Raw genomic sequence first — 27319 nt, forward strand, 5'->3', positions numbered from 1 at the left:
CTTAGTTGTCTTGCCACTGATGATGATAGAGTAGGTAACAATGGTTATGCATTCCATTATCCATTCAACAAAGAACTCTGGGAAGCCAATCATTCTCAGTACTTGCTTAAGATATGGCCACTCCAAAGAGTCATATGCTTTTTGCATATCTATTTTAAGCATACATCTTGGTGATATGCTCTTTCTCCCATATCCGTTTACTAATTCATGAGCCATAATGATATTGTCCCCAATCAGTCTTCCAGGTACAAAGGCAGTTTGACACCTATCAATTAGATGGTCCATTACCCCCTGCACTCTAGTTGTAAGCACTTTAGAAATAATCTTATATAGTGTTGCGGAAGCCAAATGTATATAGTGTGAATAAGTCACAACTACTATACCAAAAATTATGACAGCCACCAAATAATAAATAAGACAATAAAACAATAATAAAGGGAACACCAGAATTTACGAGGTTCGGCTAATTTTGCCTACTCCTCGGACACAACCAATATTTTATTTCACTCCAAAAATACAAGTGAAATAATACTAAAGAGAGAAGATACAAATGCCTTAAACAGATGAGAAGGCAAATGAGAGGTGTGTTTCAATCCTAAACATTAGGCCTTCTTTTATAGGGGAAAAATCCCCCCCAAACTTAACTCCCAACCAATGTGGGACTTTGGCATTTTGCCAAACTTCAACAAATCTCCACCTTGGCAAAATTCCACATTTTCAATTCTCTCTCAATAACAAATTTTGGTTGTGTCTTCATCTTCAATCTTCAGTGTTCAACAATGTTGATCAAATCCAAACAATGTTGAAACTTGACCGCAGTCACCACCTTTGTCAGCATATCAGCAGGATTCTCTGTAGTATGAATTTTCTTCACCGTGACTCCACCTTCTTCTATGATTTCGCGTACGAAATGATACCGAACATCAATGTGCTTCGTCCTTGCATGATAAACTTGGTTCTTCGCTAATTGAATAGCACTTTGACTATCACAAAAAATTGTGATACCTTTTTGTTCAACACCAAGCTCCTTTAGCAATCCTTGAAGCCAAATTGCCTCTTTCACAGCATCTGTAATAGCCATGTATTCTGCCTCTGTTGTAGACAAAGCAACTGTTGACTGCAAAGTAGACTTCCAACTAACTGGTGCCTTTGCAAAAGTAAACACATAACCAGTAGTTGATCTTCGTTTGTCCATATCACCCGCAAAATCTGAGTCACAATATCCAACTACAGACTGATTGTCTTCCTGCTCAAAAACTAACCCGACATCTACAGTATTATGAATATACCGTAGAATCCACTTCACAGCTTGCCAATGCTCCTTCCCTGGATTGTGCATATATCTGCTAATAACTCCAACAGCTTGTGAAATGTCAGGCCTTGTGCAAACCATTGCATACATCAAGCTACCAACAACATTTGCGTATGGTACCTTTGACATATACTCTCGTTCAGCTTCATCCATTGGCGACATAGTAGTACTTAGCTTAAAATGGGAAGCAAGTGGAGTACTAACTGGCTTAGTCTTGTCATCTATGCCAAAACGTTGAAGTACTCTCTTCAAATATTCCTTTTGAGATAAACAGAGTTTCTTTGAACGTCTATCTCTAATTATCTCCATGCCAAGAATTTTCTTTGCCTCACCCAAATCCTTCATCTCGAACTCCTTCTTCAGTTGAATCTTCAACTTATCAATTTCTTCCAAATTCTTGGAAGCTATCAACATATCATCAACATATAGGAGAAGATATACAAAAGAACCATCTTTAAGCTTGTGCAAATACACACAATGATCGTATTTGCTTCTCTTGTACCCTTGCCGCAACATAAACTCGTCAAATCGCTTGTACCATTGTCTAGAAGATTGTTTCAATCCGTACAACGATTTTTCAAGTTTGCACACCATATTTTCTTTTCCAGCAACTTTGAATCCTTCTGGCTGAGTCATGTAGATTTCCTCCTCCAAGTTTCCATGTAAAAACGCAGTTTTTACATCCATCTGAACTAGTTCCAAATCCAATTGTGCTACCAAAGCCAACATAATTCTAATGGAGGAATGTTTTACAACTGGAGAAAACACTTCATTGTAATCAATTCCCTCCTTTTGAGCATATCCTTTGGCCACCAATCTTGCTTTGTAGCGAACATCTACTTGGTTAGGAAATCCTTCCTTCTTTGCAAATACCCATTTGCACCCAATTGCTTTCTTTCCCTTCGGGAGATTGGCCAATCTCCATGTATGATTCTGATGAAGGGACTGTATTTCATCATTCATGGCAATCCTCCACTTATCTTCTTCTGAACTTTGGACAGCGTCTTTATAAGTAGTAGGAACATCATCAGCTACAATTGAGGTTGCACAAGCAACCGTCTCTATGAGACGAACAGGTTTCGTTATTGTTCTTTTTGGCCTGCTGGTTGCTATTGATTCAAGTTGTTGTTGAGATTCCTGAGTTGGAATCTCCTCTACTGGCTCTCCTTCCAGAGGGTAATCTTCATTTGTTTCCTCCTCTGCTTCTTGTGTAGGAAAAATAAATTTTCCCTCAAACTCCACCTGCTTAGAAGCACCTTCATTTTGTTTGGTATCTTCTGTTACCTTATTTACCATAGCAAATTCATCAAAGGTAACATCTCTGCTGAATATTACTTTCTTTGTCATAGGACACCATAAGCGATATCCTTTGACTCCAGAAGTAATTCCCATAAAAATAGCCTTCTTTGCCCTTGGATCCAATTTTGACTCTGTCACATGATAATATGCAGTTGAGCCAAACACGTGCAAAGAGTTATAATCTACAGCAGGTTTTCCGTACCATTTTTCAAATGGTGTTTTGCCATCAATAGCAGCAGATGGTAGACGATTAATGAGGTGGCATGCATATGTAATTGCCTCAGCCCAAAATTCTTTGCCCAAGCCAGCATTGGACAACATACACCGTACCTTCTCCAGCAAGGTCCGGTTCATACGTTCTGCCACTCCATTCTGTTGTGGTGTATGTCTAACAGTGAAGTGTCGGATGATGCCATCATTTTCACAGACCTTATTGAAATGATCATTTTTGTATTCACCTCCATTGTCTGTGCGAATACACTTGATTCTCCTGCCTGTCTGATTCTCCACCATCGTCTTCCATTTGAGAAAAATTCCCAACACTTCATCTTTGCTCTTCATTGTATACACCCATACTCTTCGGGAAAAATCATCAACAAAGGTTACAAAATAGTGCTTCCCACCCAATGAAGGTGTTTTGGAAGGACCCCAAACATCAGAGTGTACATAATCCAAAATGCCTTTAGTATTATGGATCGCTGTACCAAATTTAACCCTTGTCTGTTTCCCTTTAACACAATGCTCACAAAACTCCAAGTTGCAAGCCTTTACTCCTTTTAACAATCCTTGATCTGATAGAGTTTTCAAGGATTTTCCTCCAGCATGTCCCAAGCGCATGTGCCATAGCTTGGTTGCTTCTGCCTCTTTGTCGTCACTGGATGTTACTGTCGCTGTCCCAATAACTGTACTGCCACGATAGCGGTACATATTATTATTCTTCCGATTAGCCTTCATTACCACTAGTGCACCGGAGCATACTCTCATCACTCCATTTTCTGCAATGATTTTGAACCCTTTTGATTCTAGGGCTCCCACAGAGATGAGATTCTTCTTTAAATCCGGTACATATCGAACATCTATCAATGTTCTGATCATTCCATCATGGTTCCTTAATCGTATTGAACCAATGCCATATGAGGTAAGAGGGCTGTTATCCGCTGTGTGGATGACTCCATATTCTCCTTCTTGAAATTCCACGAACCAGTCCCTGTTGGGACACATATGATAGCTACAAGCCGAGTCCATCAACCATATGTCTGATGATGTTGATGACTCTGTTGTAACTAATGAGAAGTCTGAATCATCACAATCAGCTACATTTGAATCCATAATAGCCTTTCCATTGTTATGTTTGGCCTTATTCTTCAACTTCGGACAGTCTTTCTTCCAGTGCCCTTTTTCTCGACAAAAGGCACATTCATCTTTGCTGGGTCTGGATCTTGACTTGGATCTTCCCTTCTTTGTCCTCGTTTGATTTTGAGGACGACCCCTCACAAACAGTGCTTCTCCTTCTCCGCCCTTCTGTTTTTCTCGCTTTCTTTGTTCATAGCTGTACAAAGCTGAACAAACTTCTCTGAGAGAAATTTCGTCATTTCCATGGAGTAGAGTAGTTTCAAGGTGCTCGTACTCATCAGGAAGTGACGCCAACAACATTAAGGCCAAGTCACCATCATCATAAGTTGTATCCATATTTTGCAAATCTGTGACCAACTTATTGAAACTGGTGATATGTTCATTCATCGTGGTACCAGGAACATAGGTGAAGTGAAACAGTCTCTTCTTCATGTACAATTTATTTTGACTGTTTTTCTTCAAAAATTTATCCTCCAGTGCTTTCCATAATTTACTTGCAGAAGTTTCCTTTGTGTATGGATATTTCTGCTCTCTAGCAAGGTAGGATCGAATGGTACCGCAAGCAACACGGTTGATAATTCTCCAATCTTCTTCTCCAATAACATCTGGTTTCTTTTCTTCAATGGCCAGATCTAGCCCTTGTTGAAAAAGGACATCTAGAACCTCGCCTTGCCACATCCCAAAATGTCCGGACCCGTCAAAAATTTCTACCGCAAATTTCGCATTTGACACAATTCTTGTCATAAGCGAAGATGCCAATGATGACGTATTGTTGACACTTGATGTAGATTCTTCTTGTTTATTGTCCCCCATATTTGACACAAATATTATTTAATAGCTGACGACACAAATCAAGATTATTTCCTTTCTGATGTAGAAGATCAGACTAAGCTGCAACTACAGAGCATACTCAGACAGAACCTTGACTCAGTTACCAAGATAAATCTTTTCTGATGTGGAAGATCAGACTATGCTGCAACCACAGAGCATACTTAGACAGTACCTTGGCTCTGATACCAATTGTTGCGGAAGCCAAATGTATATAGTGTGAATAAGTCACAACTACTATACCAAAAATTATGACAGCCACCAAATAATAAATAAGACAATAAAACAATAATAAAGGGAACACCAGAATTTACGAGGTTCGGCTAATTTTGCCTACTCCTCGGACACAACCAATATTTTATTTCACTCCAAAAATACAAGTGAAATAATACTAAAGAGAGAAGATACAAATGCCTTAAACAGATGAGAAGGCAAATGAGAGGTGTGTTTCAATCCTAAACATTAGGCCTTCTTTTATAGGGGAAAAATCCCCCCAAACTTAACTCCCAACCAATGTGGGACTTTGACATTTTGCCAAACTTCAACATATAGCACAGTACCATAGGAGATTGGCCTGTACTCTTTTATAGTAGAGGGACCTTAGGAATCAGTGTAATTGTTGTATAATTAATAGCTCTGTACATGCTTCCTGAGTTGAAAAAATCTATAATAGTTTGTGTTACCTCCTCTCCTATGACTGGCGAGGTCTTTTTAAAGAAGAAGGCATTAAAACCATCACAGCCTGGAGCTTTATTATCACCAATGTCCTTGATTGCTTCAGCCACATCTTCTTTTGTGACATATTTGATAAGGTTCAATTGTTATTCTCTATTCACCATCCTGCCATTTTGCATTATGTTTTGTTGAACCGCCGGAAGTTGATGAGCAGCTTGACCAAGTAACCCCTATAGAATCCCAGTACCTCTTCTTCTATATATTTAGCTTTTTGTAGCAACTGACCAGCAGAAATTTTCAAACTCCTGATTTGGTTTTGTGCCTGCCTATTCTTTAAGCATGCATAGAAGTAAGCTGTATTAGCATCACCCAACTTTAACCATTGCACTCTAGATTTCTGTTTAGCTATACTCTCCTCTACCATCAACCGTTTCTAAAGCTCTTTTTTAATTTTTGATTTTTCTTGTACAAGCTCTATACACTTAGCATGATCTCTCATTTGCATTTGGATATCTTTCAACTTAGCTCTTGCATGTACTACCCTGCCTTCAATCTTATCAGGTTCTTCTTTAGCAAGCCCTTTCATTGCAACTTTCTTATGTTTAAATTTCTGCCATACCTTCTGCATAAAGTAGAATTGGCTAGGTGTTAGCTTTCATAGCCTGCATAAATCCTTGATTATCTGTTAAGTAGTTAAAGAATTCGAAAGGCTTGCCTGTTTCTTGCATGATTTCAAAAGTGATCCTCACAGGGTAGTGATCAAAAAAATAAGGGTCCATTATTACCCCTTTCAAGTGAGGCCAGTTGTGCATCTAGTCAGTATTTACCAATATTTTATCTATTTTGCTGTGAACTTGATTATTTGTCCACGTATAGTATCTACCTACAGATTTCAGCTCCATCATTCCAGAATTTTGTAGGAAGTTTTCGAAATCACTAACCTCCACTTCTTGTACCGGGGTAGTATATAGCATGTCCTATAGATGTATGATTGAGTTAAAATCACCCATTATCACCCAGGCTCTCTCATATTACAAGCAATAATCTACAATTCTTGCCACAATTCTTTTCTATCATTGATGGTATGCAAGCTATATATTGCACTAAGATGGAAACCTGTGTTAAGCTGCAGGATCTTTACATGGCCATGAATAATCTATTTGTAGATTCTTTTTAAGTGAATTCTATAAACTTTGGGTCCCACAAACCCACAGCCTTCCTCTTGGATCAGTATTATAGTTGCTAATCCATTGCCATTCTGCTACTATTTTTGTATAGTTTTGGAGCATTTTTTTACTCTATTTTCTATAACTACTATTAGGACCACCTTATTCTCCTGGCAAAAGGTGTTAAACACTTTCTGCTTATAAACCTTATTTATTCTTCTCACATTCCAAGCTACAAAATTCATCTAGGGGTTTTGTGAGCAGGCATATCAGCTTTTTCCACACCACCACTCTGGCCCCTGTCTTGCTTATTACCATTGTTCTGAACCACCATTTGTGTTTCCTCATGTAAAGGTGTAAAGAAGTTGATTGTGACTATCCTGTTGTCTGGTATCTTAGACCTACTAGCTTTGAAAGTATACTTTCCTTTAGCTTGTTCCCACACTCCATGTGCTGCCTGTTGTCATGCTGCCTTCTGTGGGGGATGAACTAGGCTTTCAATGAACCTTCCATGAGCATCAATATGGATATCAACTGTACACTACTAGAATTCGGCCAAAAAGCGACCAAATATTGGCGACCAAATTTGGTTTGTTAAGAAAAGCGATCAAATTTGGTCTGTTAAGAAAGGCGACCAAAGTTGGTCGCCAAACTACCGAAAATAATAAAAAAAATATTTGAAATAATTTAGCGACCATAGTTGGTCGCTATTTGGACGCAAATTTAGTCAAACTGTTGACTGGACTGGTCAAACTTGTTTGGTCAAAGATACACTGAGTTTAGCGACCAATGTTGGTCGCAAAAGTGGGACCCACACAATTTTTTTTAATAATTTTATTATTATTTTATAAAACTTATAAAATATAAATATATATAATTTAAAACTTGCGACCAAAGTTGGTCGTTAACTGAAGGATAAGAAGATAGCGACCAACTTTGATCGCTAAAGTGGGACCCAGTTATAATATTTTAATAAATATATATTTATGTAAAAATTTTATAAAATATAAATAAATATAATTCAAAATTTAGCGACCAAAGTTGGTCGCCAATGTGGGACCCAGTTCTAACGTTTAACAATTTTTATTATTAATTTAAATATTATATAAAATATAAATAAATCTGATTAAATTTTAGTGACCAAATTTGGTCTCTAATTTAAATTCATGTACATTTAGTGACCAACTTTGGTCGCTAAATTAAATTCATTTAAAGTTAGCGACCAAAGTTGGTCTCTATATGGTCAAATTTAAAAATCACTTTTGTGTTTACTATGTAAATAATATAAATGTAAGTCGTTAATAATTTTGTAATACAAGGGATGAATAGTACTACGAAGTGGGTGTGTGTGTCTATATATACAATATATGTACTTACGCTATACTATGCACTAAGTATAAGTGTATGAGGTAATACCGTATCGAATATAGCTTATATATACAATATATGTACTTACGCTATACTATACACTAAGTATAAGTGTATGAGGTAATACCGTATCGAATACAGCTTATATATATAATATATATACTTACGCTATACTATGCACTAACTATAAGTGTATTAGGTAATACCATATCGAATACAACTTATATATATATATATAATATATATACTTACGCTATACTATGCACTAAGTATAAGTGTATGAGGTAATACCGTATCGAATACAGCTTATATATATATATATATATATAATATGTACTTACGCTATACTATGCACTAACTATAAGTGTATTAGGTAATACCTTATCGAATACAACTTACATACATATATATATATAATATGTACTTACGCTATAATATGCACTAAGTATAAGTGTATGAGGTAATACCGTATCGAATACAGCTTATATATATAATATATGTACTTACGCTATACTATGCACTAAGTATAAGTGTATGAGGTAATACCGTATCGAATATAGCTTATATATATAATATATGTACGCACGCTATACTATGCACTAAGTATAAGTGTATTAGGTAATACCGTATCGAATACAACTTATATATATACAATATATATACTTACGCTATATTATGCACTAAGTATAAGTGTACTAGGTAATACCGTATCGAATACAACTTATATATATATATATATATAATATATGTACTTACGCTATACTATGCACTAAGTATAAGTGTATGAGGTAATACCGTATCGAATACAGCTTATATATATACAATATATATACTTACGCTATATTATGCACTAAGTATAAGTGTACTAGGTAATACCGTATCGAATACAGCTTATATATATATATATATATATATATATATATATATATATATATGTACTTACGCTATACTATGCACTAAGTATAAGTGTATGAGGTAATACCGTATCGAATATAGCTTATATATATATATATATATATATAATATATGTACTTACGCTATACTATGCACTAAGTATAAGTGTATGAGGTAATACCGTATCGAATATAGCTTTTATATATATATATATATAATATGTACATACGCTATACTATGCACTAACATAAGTGTATTAGGTAATAGCGTATCGAATACATCTTATATATATATATATATATATATTTGAAATAGCGACCAACTTTGGTCGCTGTTTTGGTCAAACAGTCAGAATATAGCGACCAAAGTTGGTCGCTATGTCTAAAAATTCAAAACTGTTTTACCCACCAAAATAGCGACCAACGTTGGTCGCTATTTTAATTACATAACTCTCAAAACCGGGATCCCCTCCCATTCTTTCTAAAAAATTCCCAAAATTCCTCTTTTCTCTCTCACACTCACACCTCACCCCCTTTCCAACTCCCACCACCAGGCCCCACCCATGCCACCAACGACCACCGCTCAGCTGCCGCCGTCGCCGTCGCCTCTGCCACTGTTGCGTCTCTCCTTCTCCACCTCCTAAAAATTCAAGGTTAGAATTACAAACCTAGGGTTTCAATTAGTGTTTCAATTGTTTATTGTTTCAACCTAGAATTAGTGTTTCAATTGATTATTTAACATTGTATTTTATAGAAACCTAGGGTTTAGATTGTATTTATCATTATTTAACATTTTATAGAAATCTAGGGTTTAGGGTATGGGTTGAATATTTAGGCTAGGCTTTATTGAGTATTTCTCCTTCAATATTTTAGTAAGCAATAGATACTAATTTAACGTCAAAGACTTGATTCATAGGTAGATATATATTAGGGTATAAATTGAACTTTTAGTTTAATCTTGATTAGTTTATAGGTAGATATTTAATATAGACACATGATAGTATATTTGGATTTTCTCTTAAAGTTCAAGACAATGTTAATGTTTAAGGCCTTAAGCGAATCGTTGCGTGGCTCTTGTTTGAGTACAACGAGTCGCCCACTTTTAGGATATAAATTGAACTTTTAGTTTAAGTTTAAACTCGTAGGATACGAATATAACTTATAGTTTTTAGGTTTTGTTCTTGTGAATTGAACTTGTAGGATATAAATTGAACCTTTTAGGATACGAGTTGAATTTTTAGGATATGAATTGAACCTTTTAGGATATGAGTTGAATTTTTAGGATATAAATAGAAATTTTAGGATATGACTTGAACTTTTGTGGATATGAATTGAACCTTTAGGATATAAATTGAACTTTTAGTTTATGTTTAAACTCGTAGGATAAGAATTGATGAACTTTTAGTTTTTAGGTTTTGTTCTTGTGAATTGAACTTGTACGATATAAATTAAAGCTTTTATGTATGACTTGAACTTTTTAGAATATGAATTGAAACTTTTAGGATATGAGTTGAACTTTTGGGAAATAAATTGAACCTTTAGGATATGTATTGAACCTTTAGGATATGACTTGAAGTTTTAGTTTATGTTTAAACTCGTAAGATATGAATATAACTTTTAGTTTTTAGGTTTTGTTCTTGTGAATTGAACTTGTAGGATATAAATTGAAGCTTTTATGTATGACTTGAACTTTTTAGGATATGAATTGAAACTTTTAGGATATGAGTTGAACTTTTAGGAAATAAATTGAACCTTTAGCATATGTATTGAACCTTTAGGATATGACTTGAACTTTTAGTTTATGTTTAAACTCGTAGGATATGAATATAACTTTTAGTTTTTAGGTTTTGTTCTTGTGAATTGAATTTTTAGGATATGAATTGAAACTTTTAGGATATGAGTTGAACTTTTAGGATATAAATAGAAATTTTAGGATATGACTTGAACTTTTGTGGATATGAATTGAACCTTTAGGATATAAATTGAACTTTTAGTTTATGTTTAAACTCGTAGGATAAGAATTGATGAACTTTTAATTTTTAGGTTTTGTTCTTGTGAATTGAACTTGTACGATATAAATTGAAGCTTTTATGTATGACTTGAACTTTTTACGATATGAGTTGAAACTTTTAGGATATGAGTTGAACTTTTAGGAAATAAATTGAACCTTTGGGATATGTATTGAACCTTTAGGATATGACTTGAAGTTTTAGTTTATGTTTAAACTCGTAAGATATGAATATAACTTTTAGTTTTTAGGTTTTGTTCTTGTGAATTGAACTTGTAGGATATAAATTGAAGCTTTTATGTATGACTTGAACTTTTTAGGATATGAATTGAAACTTTTAGGATATGAGTTGAACTTTTAGGAAATAAATTGAACCTTTAGCATATGTATTGAACCTTTAGGATATGACTTGAACTTTTAGTTTATGTTTAAACTCGTAGGATATGAATATAACTTTTAGTTTTTAGGTTTTGTTCTTGTGAATTGAACTTGTAGGATATAAATTGAAACTTTTAGGATATGAGTTGAATTTTTAGGATATAAATAGAAATTTTAGGATATGACTTGAACTTTTGTGGATATGAATTGAACCTTTAGGATATAAATTGAACTTTTAGTTAATGTTTAAACTCGTAGGATAAAAATTGATGAACTTTTAGTTTTTAGGTTTTGTTCTTGTGAATTGAACTTGTACGACTTAAATTAAAATTTTACGATATGACTTGAACTTTTTACGATATGAGTTGAATCTTTAGGATATGACTTGAACTTTTGTGGATATGAATTGAAGGTTTAGGATATGAATTGAACTTTTAGTTTATGTTTTGGAATTTTAGATTGCCAGAGGATTATTAGAAGAGGTTGATGACGTTATTAGACAAGCAATAGAACTTCCACCAAGAATAACTAAGACACAGTACCTGGCAAAGTGTGCCTTTAATTGTTCTTCTCATTAGCGACAATGATGATGAGAAGGCAATGACATGTGTTTCAAATAGTGATGGTGTAGGTAGGAATTTAGTATTTTCTAAGTAGATAAAAGAAGAGCTTATAGAGTAATTCTGTACTTCATTTTCCATGAGGAAAAGAAGTTTAATTGAGAGTGACAAGGTTGATGAAGACGGAATGTGTTCCGTTGGTCATGGCAGTTCCCATAGAATGGGGATCATAAGACTCTATGATGACAGAGATTATAGGAAGTTTTGTTCTAAATTTTCTTTCAAGTCTGATCCGTACAAGCTTAATGTGATATTAGTGATATTTCTTCGGATTCAGACAATGATTTGACCGACAAAAGTATGGAAATGCTCTTAAAAAGAATTAAAGGTAAAATCTTTTCAGCATCCTTCTCTACCAAGAAAAACATTTTACCTTTAATTCTTTTTAAGAGCATTTCCATACTTTTGTCGGTCAAATCATTGTCTGAATCCGAAGAAATATCACCAATATCATATTAAGCTTGTACGGATCAGACTTGGAAGAAAGTTTAGAACAAAACTTCCTATAATCTTTGTCATCATAGAGTCTTATGATCCCCGCTTTATGGGAACTGTCATGACCAACGGAAAACATTCCGTCTTCATCAACGTTGTCACTATCAATCAAACTTCTTTTCCTCTTGGAAAGTGAAGTAGAGAATTCCTCTATAACCTCTTTTATCTACTTAGGAAATGTTAAATCCTACCTATACCATCACTATTTTGAAACACATGTCGTTGCCTTCTCATTATCATTGTAGCTATAGAGATCAACAATTGATCAAAGACACACCCTGTCAGGTACTGTATCCAAGTTATTCTCTGTATCCAAGTTCATCCCGAGTAATAGTACCACGAGGATAATCACCAAAGCCACCAGACAACTTTATGATGCCAATGAAGCAAGATGAGCTATTCAATGAAACTCGTATTGTAAAGAAGAAGAAAGAGACTGATTCAGAAAGGAGGGTCGAACCTCGACTATATACATGTAAGTTTTTTACTTTTCATTAAGTATTTTGATTTACTTTTATATAAATTTTGAAATACTAATTCAATATATATAATTTTTCATATAGGTTCGCTTCACATGCAGCTGACGTGGGAGAATTCATACGCAGTCAACCACCTAATGAATCGGGCGAGGCAATCCAACTTTCGGACGAGGATGCTGAAAGAACACTCCTTGAGTACTTTATATACTTTGAACTAGACAAAAAAATTTAGTTCTATTGTGTTAGTTCTTTTTAGTTCGAATGGGCTTGTAATAAGCGTTAACTTAGTTTTGTTAGCTTAATGTGTTAGTTCTATTGATTGTTGCTTTTAATTGTTGTTGTTGTTGTTGCTGGCATAAAATGCCTGTTTAGGATGTTTGGTAAGCTGGCAGGTGGTGTAGCTGCCAAAACAGGCAGTTTCTGCCAAAAATATACCAAGAAAAGCGACCAACTTTGGTCTCTATTTGGTCGCATTTCACTATAAAAAAAATAATTTTCTGGGCAATAGCGACCAACCTTGGTCGCTACCTGCCCAGATTTCTATTAAAAAAAAAATACAATTTCAGGAAATATAGCGACCAATGTTGGTCGCTTATCTTTAAAAAAAAATTAAATTCTTGAATTTAGCGACCAACTTTGGTCTTTATTGTCCAGATTTTAAAATATAATATTTGGATTAGAGACCAAAGTTGGTCGCTTTCTAATGATTAATGATAAATTAAAAACAACGTATTTCATATGTAGAGACCAACTTTGGTCGCCAAATTTATATTATTAAATTAATATAGCAACCAAAGTTGGTCACTAAAGTCAAAATCAGAATATTTGGTCCTTTTACCTTAGAGACCAAAGTTGGTCGCTAATTAGCGACCAACTTTGGTCCCTAAAATAAAGAGACCGGCAATATTGCGATCAGGCATGTTTGGTCGCTTTTTGGTCGCTTTTAGGCATATAAGCGACCAACTTTGGTCGCTTTTTGTGGTTGCTTTTTACCAGATTTCTAGTAGTGGTAGGATCCAAAATTTCGGATATCTTCCACTCTTGCTTCTGATTATCCTGCTTAGCTTGTATTTTCTATCCATTTGGTTGTGAGGGTTTATTCAGTTTGCAGTTATGACCAATTTGGCAGCATGTAGGGACACTAGTGGTTTATCAATCACCTTCCCAGTAAGATGACACACTTTTATGCTCCATGTCAAAGGTTTAGGTACATCCATTTCAACCAAGAGCCTTGCATAGGAGATCTTCTCTGACGAATCCGGAACCAAAATGTGGGGTTTTTACTCAAAATACGCAAATAAGTGTTAAAAAAAACTTATCAAACTATATATAACGCCACAAATAGTGGCGCTATACAGTAACGTTAACTGCATCGTTACTGTATAGCGCCACTATTTGTGGCGCTATACTGACACACCTTACATAGCGCCATTAATAGTGGCACTATACCCCTTATTACCTAACCCCACCAATAATTTCTGGGTTCAATAATTTAAAAGCGTATAAAGCCACTTTTTGTGGCGCTATATACAAAAAAAAAACCCCCGACTAGCCATTTCCTATATAAACATCGTAGAATCGCCACAACTTCATTCAAAAAATTTTTTTAACTCTTGTTGGTTTCTATTGTTGTTAAATTCTCCAGCATTTTTTCATTATGTCTGAAGAACGTAGAATAAGAGTATCATTATATTGGGGGGGGGGTGAGGTTGTGATGGAGAATAACTCTGTGGGCTACAGTTTACCTGCTAAGTGTAATGTTAAATTGCCACTTTCAATGGAGTACGAAACATTGATATCGTTGTTATGCAAAAAAATGAGTGTGAGAAAATGTTCAGTGATACTCAAAGTAACCGGAAGATATCCGTATTCCGTTACGCCGCAAGGGGTTGACTTTTTACTCAGAGTTTAACATCGACGATGATGACACTTTGAGTGATTTCTTGAGGACTCCGGACGAATACCGGGAATTTTTTGTAATCACAATGTTGGAGATGTACGTTAAGGTCGAAGACGTTCTAAAAAATGAGGTTGTGCGTAGTAGAGATAACCCCCAGTCATCGGGTGGTTATTCTGGATCAGTTTTTGCCGGACATGTTCCGGATGAAAGATTTTTTCTTGATTTAAATTTATCACCGTCGGCGAATGAGCAGCGAGAAAATAATTTATACCCTGCTTTCCATAATTCACAAGAAGAGTGGTAAACTTCAATTTTCATTTGTGTTAATTATGTATATTTTTGCGTATTGAATTAATTTTAATGCTCATTTATTTAATAGGGGGTACCGACCAGATATGAATTTTACAAGTGGCCCATCCGGTAGTCATCACCTAACTGAAAACGTCCATCATGGAATGTCATCACATTACGACTTGTAAGTGAAAAGCTACAACCATATATAAAGCATTTATTAATAAGTAGCTTATATTTTTGTTGAAATGTGCAGTGAAAACGAGCAAGTTGAACTACCCGTACTCACTCAATTGCCCGAAAACGACGTATTACATCAGGATCTGGCAGATGCACAGAGTGAGGAAGAGAACAGCGATTACGATAACAATGCCGATGAATCGGGAGACGAGACACCATTTGCTCGTGAGGATGGTGATGAAGAGGACGAGGAGGAAGGACCCGATTTGAAGAGAGCCCCCCATAGACGAAAAGTGTACGAGTCTGAAGTGCCGTTTCATTCAAGGGAGATTCCTTATATTGATAACTTGCCAGCCGTGCCGGATGTGGAAGCTCTCACAAGGGATTTTGATGAAATCCGGACAGCAATGTGGGATGAGTCTAGACCAACGGTGCTTGCAAAGGGGATGCTTTTTCCTGATAAAGCACGCGTAAGCAGGGCTTGTAAAATGCACAATGTTAAAGAGTGTCGTGAGATGCAGGTATCGGAGTCAAGTCCGACGGTATACAAGGCTATTTGTCGCAGGTGGTTTTGGCCATGTAATTGGATGTTGCGTGCGTCGAAGAAGAAGACAGGTATTTGGAAAGTGGGTAAATACATTCCCACCCACACATGCGAAATAGACACTTTCAACGGGAATCACTTCAACTTGGATATTGACTTGATATCTCTTGTACTTATTCCGCACATCGAAGCGTCCATAAGGTATAAAATCAAAGAGTGCATTACATCAGTCCACCAGGAATATGGCCACACAATTACTAAAATAAAGGCATATCTTGGGCGCAAAAGAGCGTTTGAAATAGTCTATGGTAACTGAGATAAGTCATTTGCAGATCTGCCTAGGTACATGGCTGCACTGCAGCACTTTAACCCCGGAACAGTTATTGAATGGAAGCTTGAGCGGTGTCCGGGTAAACCAGAATATATATTCAATTACGTATTCTGGGCGTTAAGCCAGCAATTGATGGTTTTCCGTATTGCCGGCCCGTAATATCCATACACGGCCCGTATTGATGTTGTGTTACTATACCAAATACTATAAAACGAAATGAGAACTAAAAAAAAGTAACTGTCATATTCGATTAAATATTGTTGTTAATGTATACAAAAATATTATTTACACCAAAAAAACATAAAAATGGAAGACCGAATCAATGTGTCCCGCATCCGGTGTGTCTCAAAGTAGCCGTTGGCCTGAGGCGCATCCCCTGCCGCCCTGGTACGCTATCAGGATCATCATCATCAAGTCGTCTCCTTATGGCCGTATACGGCACAGGACGACATGTATCGGTGGTGCTGTCAGGTCCAGTAGAAGGCTACATAATAATATCAAACTTAGTATAGAAAACTACATAACAATTCACAAAAAATTATATTGTCTTACCATAATCGTGTCTGGATCCTGAATGTAGTCATCTGTCGCAGCATCGCATGAAGCCTAAAAAAGTAAATTAATAAAGTTAAAGAAAATAAATAAGTTATAGTAAAAACAGTAATAAAATTAATACTAATAAACTCATACCTGCGCATGTGATGAGCTGCCATAACTCAGTCGGTGCCCACTATCAAAATCTCGGATCGGTCGAGACTCATCAGTGGTAGACGGGCCAGGGAAATATCTACCCAACTCCACTCCTTGAAAATCCGAGCCCGTGATCAAGAATTGACCCGATGGGGTCACCTGCGACGTCCCTGGAGTGTCATAAATGCCAAGGCTGTAAGACGGCATGTCGGTCTCATGCATGCCACCTCCCATATCAGCAGCAACATCATCAGCAGGAGCCTCAAAGCCCCTTGCTGGGGACCTCCTCTCCGCCCACGACCACGTCATCCAGCACCAGCAGGTCATCGTGGAGCAGCAGCAGCTCGTCGGCCACCACCCCGTGGCATACCACGACCTCGCTGGTACGTGGCTGGGTCAACATAATCTGGCTGGTGTGCCAAACGCTGATCCGATCGGCCTCGCTGCAGTGTCTGGGCAGCCACATCCATTAAGCGACGACTATAGTCCTGCATGATCACATGATCGTGGACATAACTCTGCATCTGCTGCCCCATATGATATACGGTATGCAATCCAATCGCCTGCACAAAAGTTTTTAATATAAACTACGTATTTGACTAGAAATTACTATTAATGTAGATAATAACATAAAATATACCAGAGCCTCATGTCTCCCGGCGTATGAGACGTACCAACCATCTACCTGATGAACTGGGTTCCCGATAAAAAGTCGGGAAACAGTGCGGTACCATGCCATATAAACTTCGATAGGAAAGTGTTACGGAGCTGGGATCAAGTCCCCTCGGCTGTCCCAAATACCCAACTACGCTGTCAGCCAATCAATAAATGTGTCGTCCACTCTCATCCGATCATCCCTCTCATAATGTAAATGATCCCATGCAGGCCGAGTCGGTATAGACTACGGAAATCCAAACTGATGAAATACTCGCTCTGAGGCATGATGCTCAACAATATCGAGGCACGTGAGAGGGACGGAAGCCCTCCAAATATGGCGGTCGTGCATGCAATACGCTGGCAGGTACCTATCAGCTCTTCGCTGTACGACGTCCAGATGAACTATCAAATAATAACACAAACCGTTAGTATGCGCAATACCTAGTTAAACAATAATTGGTAAGTTTAGTTAGATATTCACCTGTGCATCCTCCAGAAAATCCAACACATCCCTACAGAAGGGGAGATTATGATGGCCATGATACTCTCGTGCAAGTCTACGACGCAATACTCACCTACAAGCTAGAGGGATATCAGGAATATGTACATTAGCCGGTAGCTGTGGTAGAGGTGGCCGAAGCTACAGAAATCGCTCCCACACCCAAACCTAAAACACAAAGTTGACGTAAAGATTAACTATAACTAGGTAGAATTGTAACTAAACGACAAATTATTTGAATAAATTGTCACCTGTAGAAGTGGCAGAAAGCCAGAAACATCTCTCTGTGTGCCCATGGATGCCCGACACATCTGTTTGTACAGAAAAGATAGGACAGCACCACCCCAGCTGTAGCTGATTGTATCATCGAAGTCCGCAATATGATGTAGAAAACGGAGGCTCACTAGGTTCCCCGAAGTGTTCGGGAACAAGACCCCCCCAAATAGAAGGAGCAACAACAACCTCGTATATTGCTCCACATCCACCTCTGCTGAGTCGTCGGTGATAGTATCGTGGATCTGCACCAAGTGGTCTCTAATGGGGACCAACTGCATACGACTGCTCCCAATTGCTACATCTGGATCCTCGGACCTGAAGCCCATGAGCCTGTGAAGCATATCCATATATGAAGCCCGATTAAAATATCTCATATTCCCAGGCAGTAAAACTGGCAAGCCATTGGTGGACAGACCATATAAAATCTCGACGTCCTGGAGTGTGATGGTGGCTTCGCCGATGGGCAGATGGAAAGTGTGCGTCTCCGGTCGCCACCGCTCAATCAACGACGTGATCAAAGCATAGTCGAGCTGTATCCGGCCAATGCTAATGATCCTATATAATCCCATCTCCTCCAGGTGATGGACCACACGGGGATGTAGAATGCGGGGAGGAGTCAAAAACTCCCACAATAAATCCACTCTCCTGCCCCGAAAAGTCTGCGTAAGCAACTCTCCCCCCATATATGCTCGGATCTATGCTGGGGCTGTAGGGGTAGTAGCTCCGACGTCCGAGGGCCGGGATGTATAGGTGCATCCATGTCGTCAACTGCAAATTCATAATTTTTAATAACTATCATTAAAATTTATGTGTGTTTTTTATAATTTAAATTCATATTTTTTAACAACTTAATTGTAAAAATTATATATATACTTATGGGTTTCGTGCTAGATTTTCTGAGGCCCAGTGGTACCAAACTATCATTAATAATTTTATGTTTTTTTAATAATTTTTATTCATATTTTTTAATAACTTAATTGTAAAAATTATATATACCTATATATAATTTTTATAATTATGGGTTTCGTGCTAGATTTTCTGAAGCTCAGTGGTACCAAACTATCATTAATAATTTTATATTTTTTTAATAATTTTTATTCATATTTATTTAATAACTTAATTTTAAAAATAAAATATATATATATATATATATATATATATATATATATATATATATATTTTATAATTATGGGTTTCGTGCTAGATTTTCTGAGGCCCAGTAGTACCAAACTATCATTAATAATTTTATGTTTTTTTTATAATTTTTAATCATATTTTTTAATAAATTAATTGTAAGAATTATATATATATATAAAAAATTATGGGTTTCGTGCTAGAATATAAGATATAAACAATTATTACACAATACTACGCTACAAGGCTCTACATTTTACTACGCTAAAAGGGTCTACGTTTTACTATGCTAAAAAGGTCTACAATTTACTACGCTAAAAAAGAATCTAAACTAAACGGCATAAAAACACATAAATATACATGAGGATATTAACAAACACATTTTTAGACTAATTTACATATTTTTATACAACACTAAAATTAAATCCGGATAAAATTTAACATGCTAGTTTCGGAAAAAATAAACACAAACCGAAATAGAACACATACAAATCAAGTAATATGCATTGTTATAAAAGTTTCAACTTAAAATAAATCGAAATACCTCGATTTAGAATTTTCGGAATGTAAATAGATCGAAATTTTGACTCCGGAAGAGTGAATCCACAATAACACGAAGCTCTACTCGACAGTGGGACCACCAATATTCAACTTTTATGTGACGGGGGGACCCAAATTTTTTTTTTTTAAATTGGGGCAGAATCGGGGGGAGGGGGGGGGGGGACCAGAAGGGAGTAAGAAGTGAGAAATGAGGGAGATGGAACGAAGAAGAAGAAGACGGAGGATTTGTATTAAGGGGTATAGCGCCACTATTAATGGCGCTATGTAAGATCAGTATAGCGCCACAAATAGTGGCGCTATACAGTAACGGTGCAGTTAACGTTACTGTATAGCGCCACTATTTGTGGCGTTATATATAGTTTGGTAACTTTTTTTTAACACTTATTTGCGTATTTTGAGTAAAAAAAAACCACATTTTGGTTCCGGAGACGTACACTCATCAGCATGGATTGGTTTTCCTAGGCCACTCCTAATTTTGCTGAAGGCTCTTTTACTCATCAGGACTTAGACGTCCTGATTCGCGATTTTGATATCTCTGTAGTTTTCAGAGTAATTACAAAGAATATAATAGAATGGAAATTCACTTGTTTCCGAATTTAAAAATTCAAGAAATTGATTTATGTTTTTACACTTGTTCTCCTATTAATTGTTTGCATTGCCCTATAGGAAGCGATTTTAAATATAATATTTAGGTATAGAGTGTCAATGGAATATAGAAGAAGAAAAACAAAAAAAATCATAAAATTAGTCAAAATATTCATAGAAATCCAAAACGAAACTAATTTTATTATATCCAACCTAACAATTTACAATTGCTTTTCAAACCTTCTGTACTATCCCAAAAGTTCAAAAACATCATGTACAAATTAGACTAATGGCGACAAATTCAACCCAAAATTGTTCGACCCATCCATCAAATTCGAATCAGCCCGCATAGTTTTATTCCCATATTGAAATATGAGCGGATAGACTTCAAGAACCGTTTTGCATCATATCTAAGGGATTCCTCGGTTCAGAAGAAGTAATTTCACTCGATCATTATCAAACTGACTGCAATCTTTTAACGCATTATTGTTCAATCCGCCCAACCTGCTCAATGTTCCGACCCCTTCAACCAATCTTGAATTAATACCAAGAAGAAGAAGAAGATGAAGCAACAATGAAGAAATTAAGGGAGAGAGAAAATATCAAATCTTGCTATGCCTATGCCAAAAGATGAGCATAAAAACACATCTTCTAATAATATAGAATCTTGAACGTTGCTCTTTGATCATTGCATAGCAACCTGAAGCTGCAGAAACTTTATGTTTCTTATTCCCTGAGGCTTCTTTTTTATTACTTTTTGATGATACTGAAACATCTTTATTTCCATGCTTCAAAGAAATTGTCCTCCTATTTTCTTGACATGCAAACGTAGAAACACATTGACCCATCTTTATCTTCCCCAACGACAACAAAAAATTGTGAAATCTTACAAGTAAATTTTGGAGAGGATAGTGTGCACGTAGATCTTACCCGATCTTGTGAAGGTGGAGAGGCTGTTTCGAACAGCCTCAGCTCAAGGATATATGTCCCAAAAACACCAAGAAGGCAAAACAACCTTTATTTCTCGGATCAAATTCTTAAAAAGAAATAAATTTCTCAAACTTTTTTGTATGTGTAAATGTGTGTGTAAGAACCAATAACCACTTGTTTTTGTCTCTCTCAAAGGAGAGTTGAGAAGAAGGCCAATGGCACTTGACCCTACTTTTGAGCCACCATTTTAGAGCACTATTTAAGACTTTTTTTTTCTATGTTTATTTCTCTGTCTACGTGTACATGTATGTATGGAGAATAATAATTTTATTAAAAAATTATTTTTATAGAGAATAATGTGGTTATGTTGTCAACTTCAAGCAAATATATATATTTTTAAAATATATATTTTTGAACGTCAAGCAACTTTATCTACAAGCAACCGTTTCGCTTGTGGAAATTGGAAATAGGTTAGACTATTACCACCGTACGTTTCTGATTTAAATTATTTGGATAGGGATCAAATGCGTGTTACATGGCGTTTATATTTCTTGAATTTACTCTCAACCATTCAATTATTGGAGGTCAACTTTTGCTTCAAAAATGAAAAAAATTATAATTATGAGATTTCTAAATAATAAATTGTGAAGATGACATTTTACTATCACTTCATCTACTATTATCTCACAACCGTCATTGCGCAATCACCACCACCAGCCACCTAAACCCACCACCACAAGTACAATTATTACCATCGACCACCACCATCAACTAGGTAACTACCAAACATCGACTTTTTGCCAGCGTCACTAGCTTTTAGTATGTATTCATCAAACAAAAGTATTTTACAATATCGTATAAATTAATTTTTTTTCTAATGTTTTGTAAATATAATAGAAATTTTTAATCATTACATTTAGTAATTTTTAAATAAAAATAAATTATAAACATACAGATAGCGAGAAAAATTGGTCGTTATAAACATAAATATATTTAGATTTAAATATATTATCTTAAACTTAGAAGGAAATTATTATGGCCTTAATTATAAGGCATTTGAACAGAGTCGGATTCGGCCAAATAAAGAGAATGGCAAGCTTCATTACCATTCGAAAAATCCCATCGATTCGAAACAAGATCCTAAACTTCGGAGTGGCAAGTAGCAGAGGAAAACGAAGTCTTTCCTAATCTATCTCATAGTATTACTGAAAGAATATGGGCTCTTCTACGCTGAAGGATCAATTGACACTAGATAGGAAAGGTTTTCGATCGAAGCTCTCGAACCTGTGGACCCGAGATAGAACTCCGGTCCTGCAACTCCTTCCCTTGATAGCCTTGAGTTGTTGGTTACACCGCACATTTTTATGATTAGGAGAAAAATTCGGACCGCGTTTAGTTGGATGTTGAGTCCAAAAATTGAGTTGTATATATGACGGGATAAGGAAGAATATATGTATTATTATGGAGTAGTTTCTGCTTATTATTGGAAAAACTGATTATTATTAGGTCATTAAGACAGCTGATTATTCAAATTTAAAACGCGTTCTCTAAATTAAGTTGAAGGTTGGAGGACTTATGTCATAAGTAATCAAACAGTTAGGCTGCGATTGTCGTAGCATTCTCTCTCTCTCTCTCTTTTTTTTTTTTTAAATATAAATTTGTTGTTCGATATCCATATGAGGTAGCAACTAATCCAAATTTACATTGTGAAGTCTCACTTTAAAGTGCTTCTTCCCAAAGACATTTCATACTTAGAGTTTGAACTCGAAATTCCTGATTAGGAATAGAAGAGTACCACTTCACGACAACTAGGGGTGTTAATACAAAATCGAATTACACTAAAAGTTGAACCAAACCAGCGAAAAAACTAATAATGTTTTGGTTTTAATTTTAAACAAAAAAGATAAAAAAAATATCATATGAAACCGGCTAAAAAATATCTATTTAAAATTTAATATTTGTGACGGCCCGATTGGTCTTTTTGAGTATCTGCACTTCGCTTGGTATTTAAAGGGCTCGAGTATCTCCGCATGATGTATTATGACTTGCATAAATCATTGATATTGGTTTTCAGGTTATCCAGAAGCAATTTGGAAGGATGAACTTTGAGAGTTGAGTACTAAGTTGGAAGAGTTGACCAAGTTTGACCTTTTAGCATTTGACCTCGGAATGGAGTTTTGTCAGTTCCGTTAGTTTCGTTGGGAGATTTTGGATTTAGGAGCGTGTCCGGATTGTGATTTGGAGGTCTGTAGTTGAATTTGGCATGAAATGGCAAAAGTTAGATTTTTGGGAAGTTTGACCGGGAGTGGACTTTTTGATATCGGGGTTGAATTCTGATTCCGGAAGTTAGAATAGGTCCGTAATGTCAAATGTGACTTGTGTGGAAATTTTGATGTCAATCGGAGGTGATTTGATAGGTTTCAGCATCAGTTGTGGAAGTTGAAGTTCCAAAGTTTATTGATTTCGGCTTGAGGTGTGATTCATCGTTTCGAGATTGCCATGTGTGATTTGAAGTTTTGAGTAGGTTCGTCTTGTCATATGGAACTTGTCTGCAAAGTTTGGCGCCATTCAGAGTTGATTTGATAGGGTTCAGATGCTCGGTTGTGATTCTAGAAGTTCTTGAAGTTTAAGTTTGATTTTCATACATTTTGGCGTCCGATTCGTAGTATTAGAAGTTATTTTGATGATTTAAGCGCGCGAGCGAGTTCATGTTGTGTTTTTAGACTTGTGTGCATATTTAGTTTGGAGCCCCGAGGGCTCGAGTGAGTTTCAGATTGGTTTCAGAATGATTTTTCATAGTTTCAGATTGCTGGTTTTTGGTGTCTGTTGCCCTCTTTCGCGATCGCGTAGCTCCAGTCGCGATCGCGTAGTATTCTGTTGGTCTGCCCCTTTTTCCTTCATCGTGTTCGTATAGTACCTCTCGCGATCGCGAAGATCTGCTTTCTTCTTCTTCTTCGTGTTCGCATCTGTTCCCTCGTGTTCGCATAGTAGAAATTAGGAGCTGAGACAATTTGCTATTTCCTCTTCACGTTCGCATCAATTGCCCCCCGTTCGCGTAAGCTCCTGCCCATTGTTCATCGCGTTCACGTCTCTTCTCTCGCGATCGCGAAGGGTATTTCTTGACATCTTTAATCCTCTTCTCCGCGATCGCGACCTAATCTCCGAGATCGCGATTCATAAATCCCTCGGCAGACAGAATATAATCCCAAATCGAGGGTTAGCCATTTTTATCATTTTGGGAGTTGTAGACCTCGGCTTTGGGAGATTTTTTGTGGGGTTTTCAAGTAAATCATCGGGATAAGTGTTCTCATCCCGAATCTTATCATATTTCATGAATCCATTGCTAATTTCATCATCTAATTAGTGAATTAAGTTGGGAATTTGTGATTTTTTTTTGAAACCTTTCAAAAACGAAAAAATCATGATTTGAAGGACGAATAATTTTGGTATCTCTAAACTCGTATCGGAGTAGGTGTTCGGGTTTTGTAAATTTTATCGGATTTCGAGGTGCAGGCCCGGGGAGTTGACTTTTGTTGACCTTTATTGAATAAAAAACATAGCTTTATTAATTGGAATTGTTTCTTTTTGAATTATGTGATGTATTCAAGTCGTCTTGGGCTAGATTGAGATGAGCGGAGATGAATTTGTAGAGGAAAAGGCTAAACTGAGTATTGGAATAGCCGAATTGAGGTAAGTGTTTTGCCTAGCTTTGTTGAGGGAATTTTTCCTCCTATTTTCCATTGTTTACTACATGCGGGGGTGATACATATATGAGGTGACGAGCGTATATGTATGTGCCAGGGTTAATCATGCTCGGGGGGTGGATTATGTTATATTTGTGTTTGTAGAATTTTGTGACATTCTGTTAAATACCTTACTTGACTCTTAGATATTAAGGACATAATATTAAGTGGTAGATATCAAGACTTAGTTTGTTATAACTTGATCAAACTTGATGAAAATTGTAAGAGTACATTAATGTGTCTAATTCGACCAATTCTATGCGAAATAATTACTATATTACTATAAACGATATTCTGAGATGCTAGACTCTATACTTGTGTTGTGGACCATTTATGAGATTTGTGGAAGTATTGGAATAATACGGTTCTTGAGGATTATTGAACCATTGTTGAATTGGAAAGTTGTGATTGAGAATTATTTGGAATATCTATTAAAAACACTCTCCTTGATGTCATTTATTCCTGCCTTGCTTGTCCTTGTTTTATATATGCTTGGTAAGGAAGAGTGTAAAGCACGAAGGGTGATGTCGTGCCATTGTTTATACATTATCATGTGAGGGATAATGTAAAGAATGAAGGATTATGTCGCGCTACATTATTGAGAGTGTAAAGTACGAAGGGTGATGCCGTGCCATATTATTGAGAGTAGAAGCACGAAGGGTGATGCCGTACCATATTATTGAGAGTAAAAGCACGAAGGGTGATACCGTGCCATATTATTGAGAGTAAAAGCATGAAGGATGATTCCGTGCCACATTATTGAGAGCAAAAGCACGAAGAGTCATGCCGTGCCATTTCATTTGTATTGTTTTGCTTGTATGTTATGGTGAGGTCATGGCACAAAGGGTCATTCCGTGAAAGTGAGGACGAGGGACATGTATTATTATGTGATATCTATTTTCCGTGTATACGTTTGTGCCCTTACCTTGAGCTGTTATTGTTGTATTTACGTATTTATGTGATTTGTTGTTATTGTCCTATACATGACCTTTATCTCAATTGTTGTTGCACTGTCTATGTCTTTTACTTGCTTAACTTGCGAATACCATGCCTATTTTTCTGCTTTTATAATTGTACTCATGTTGTATCTATTCTGTTGCACTTTAGTTTAAGCCCTCCTCCATGCTAGTCATTCATGCCCTTACTTGTTAACTTGCAAAGATCATGCGTTTCCGTCTTAATTGTTATAATTGTACTTAAGCCTCCAATGTGCTAGTTAATTAAAGATAATATTCCTTGCTTTCCAGTTGTTGTTATTACTCATGTGCTTTCCGTTTAGTTCTTTATCATTGCCCATATGTATATCCTTATCCATTGTTGCTATTTGCGTATTCCCTACTTAGTAATTCCTATTATTGTGTTTCTGTGATATGGTTGGCTATGTTATACGATCATTTGGAAAGATGAGTTGAACGTACGAAGGATATTGCCGTACTAATTGAATTGTTACAAAAATTTATTTATACATGGTGAGGATGAGTTAAAAGCACGAAGGGTGTTACCGTGCCATATGATTTGACAATTTACATTTTGGACATATATCTCATACCAGGAAAGGTCGTAAATATTCTTCTGTGGTTCCTGTTAGTAGTTATTGACTGTCTCGCCGAGTTGTTTATGATACTTTTATCTGTTATGTTTTGAACTGCTTTTACTGTTAAATTAATGTACATGTTATGATAATAAGCATCTTTTAACTCAAAACCTCGTCACTACTTCGACGAGGTGAGACAAAATACTTACCAGTACATGGGGTCGGTTGTACTGATACTGCACTTCTGCATGTCCCGTGCAGATTTTGGAGTGGAGCTGCTAGTGATGTTGGATGCTGATTCGGAAGAGGTTCGTGCGTTTGGATATAACTGCCACTTGTTCTTGGTAGTTTAGATTATTGTTAAATCTGTTTATTAACCTTCAAACAGAATGTATATTTATCTGTATCAGTCTTGAACTTCCAAACCTTAGAACCTCGTGATTCGTACTACCAGGTCTTGGTAAACTTGTAAGGGTTCAATTAGCTAGTCTCTACTTTCTTATTATCTCAGTCGTATTGTGTTTTTCGTGTTTGTTGACTTAACTAGCGGGTCGAGTTAGGTGCAATCACGACTTGTGATTTTTGGGTCG

The 27319-nt window shown here is 36.3% G+C and overlaps 1 protein-coding gene and 1 long non-coding RNA gene across 2 annotated transcripts; both read right to left on the reverse strand.

The window, feature by feature from the left end:
- Positions 1-16377: 16377 nt before the first annotated feature.
- LOC104225577 (uncharacterized) lies at positions 16378-18884 on the reverse strand. Its single transcript, XM_070156249.1, has 6 exons — positions 18218-18884; positions 17949-18134; positions 17451-17869; positions 16811-17373; positions 16673-16726; positions 16378-16604 (listed from the first exon to the last, which is right to left on the reverse strand). The coding sequence occupies exons 4-6, from the start codon at positions 17135-17137 to the stop codon at positions 16440-16442; spliced, it is 546 nt and encodes a 181-aa protein (XP_070012350.1). The 5' UTR covers positions 17138-17373; positions 17451-17869; positions 17949-18134; positions 18218-18884; the 3' UTR covers positions 16378-16439.
- Positions 18885-20699: 1815 nt separating this feature from the next.
- On the reverse strand, positions 20700-21710 carry LOC104238181 (uncharacterized). The gene is made up of 2 exons (XR_011402277.1): positions 21453-21710; positions 20700-21056 (listed from the first exon to the last, which is right to left on the reverse strand). It is a non-coding gene; the product is annotated as an uncharacterized lncRNA (long non-coding RNA).
- Between the last annotated feature and the right edge of the window lie 5609 nt (positions 21711-27319).

This window comes from Nicotiana sylvestris, chromosome 9 (assembly GCF_000393655.2).
Source record: "Nicotiana sylvestris chromosome 9, ASM39365v2, whole genome shotgun sequence".
Taxonomy (NCBI): domain Eukaryota; kingdom Viridiplantae; phylum Streptophyta; class Magnoliopsida; order Solanales; family Solanaceae; genus Nicotiana; species Nicotiana sylvestris.

Coding starts and splice junctions, on each gene's coding strand:
- LOC104225577 (XM_070156249.1), bottom strand. CDS start 17,137: ATGACCTGCTGGTGCTGGATGACGTGGTCGTGGGCGGAGAGGAGGTCC. Junction 16,727..16,810: donor GCAGCTCATCACATGCGCAG/GTATGAGTTTAT, acceptor TTACTTTTTTAG/GCTTCATGCGATGCTGCGAC. Junction 16,605..16,672: donor AGGATCCAGACACGATTATG/GTAAGACAATAT, acceptor ATTATTATGTAG/CCTTCTACTGGACCTGACAG.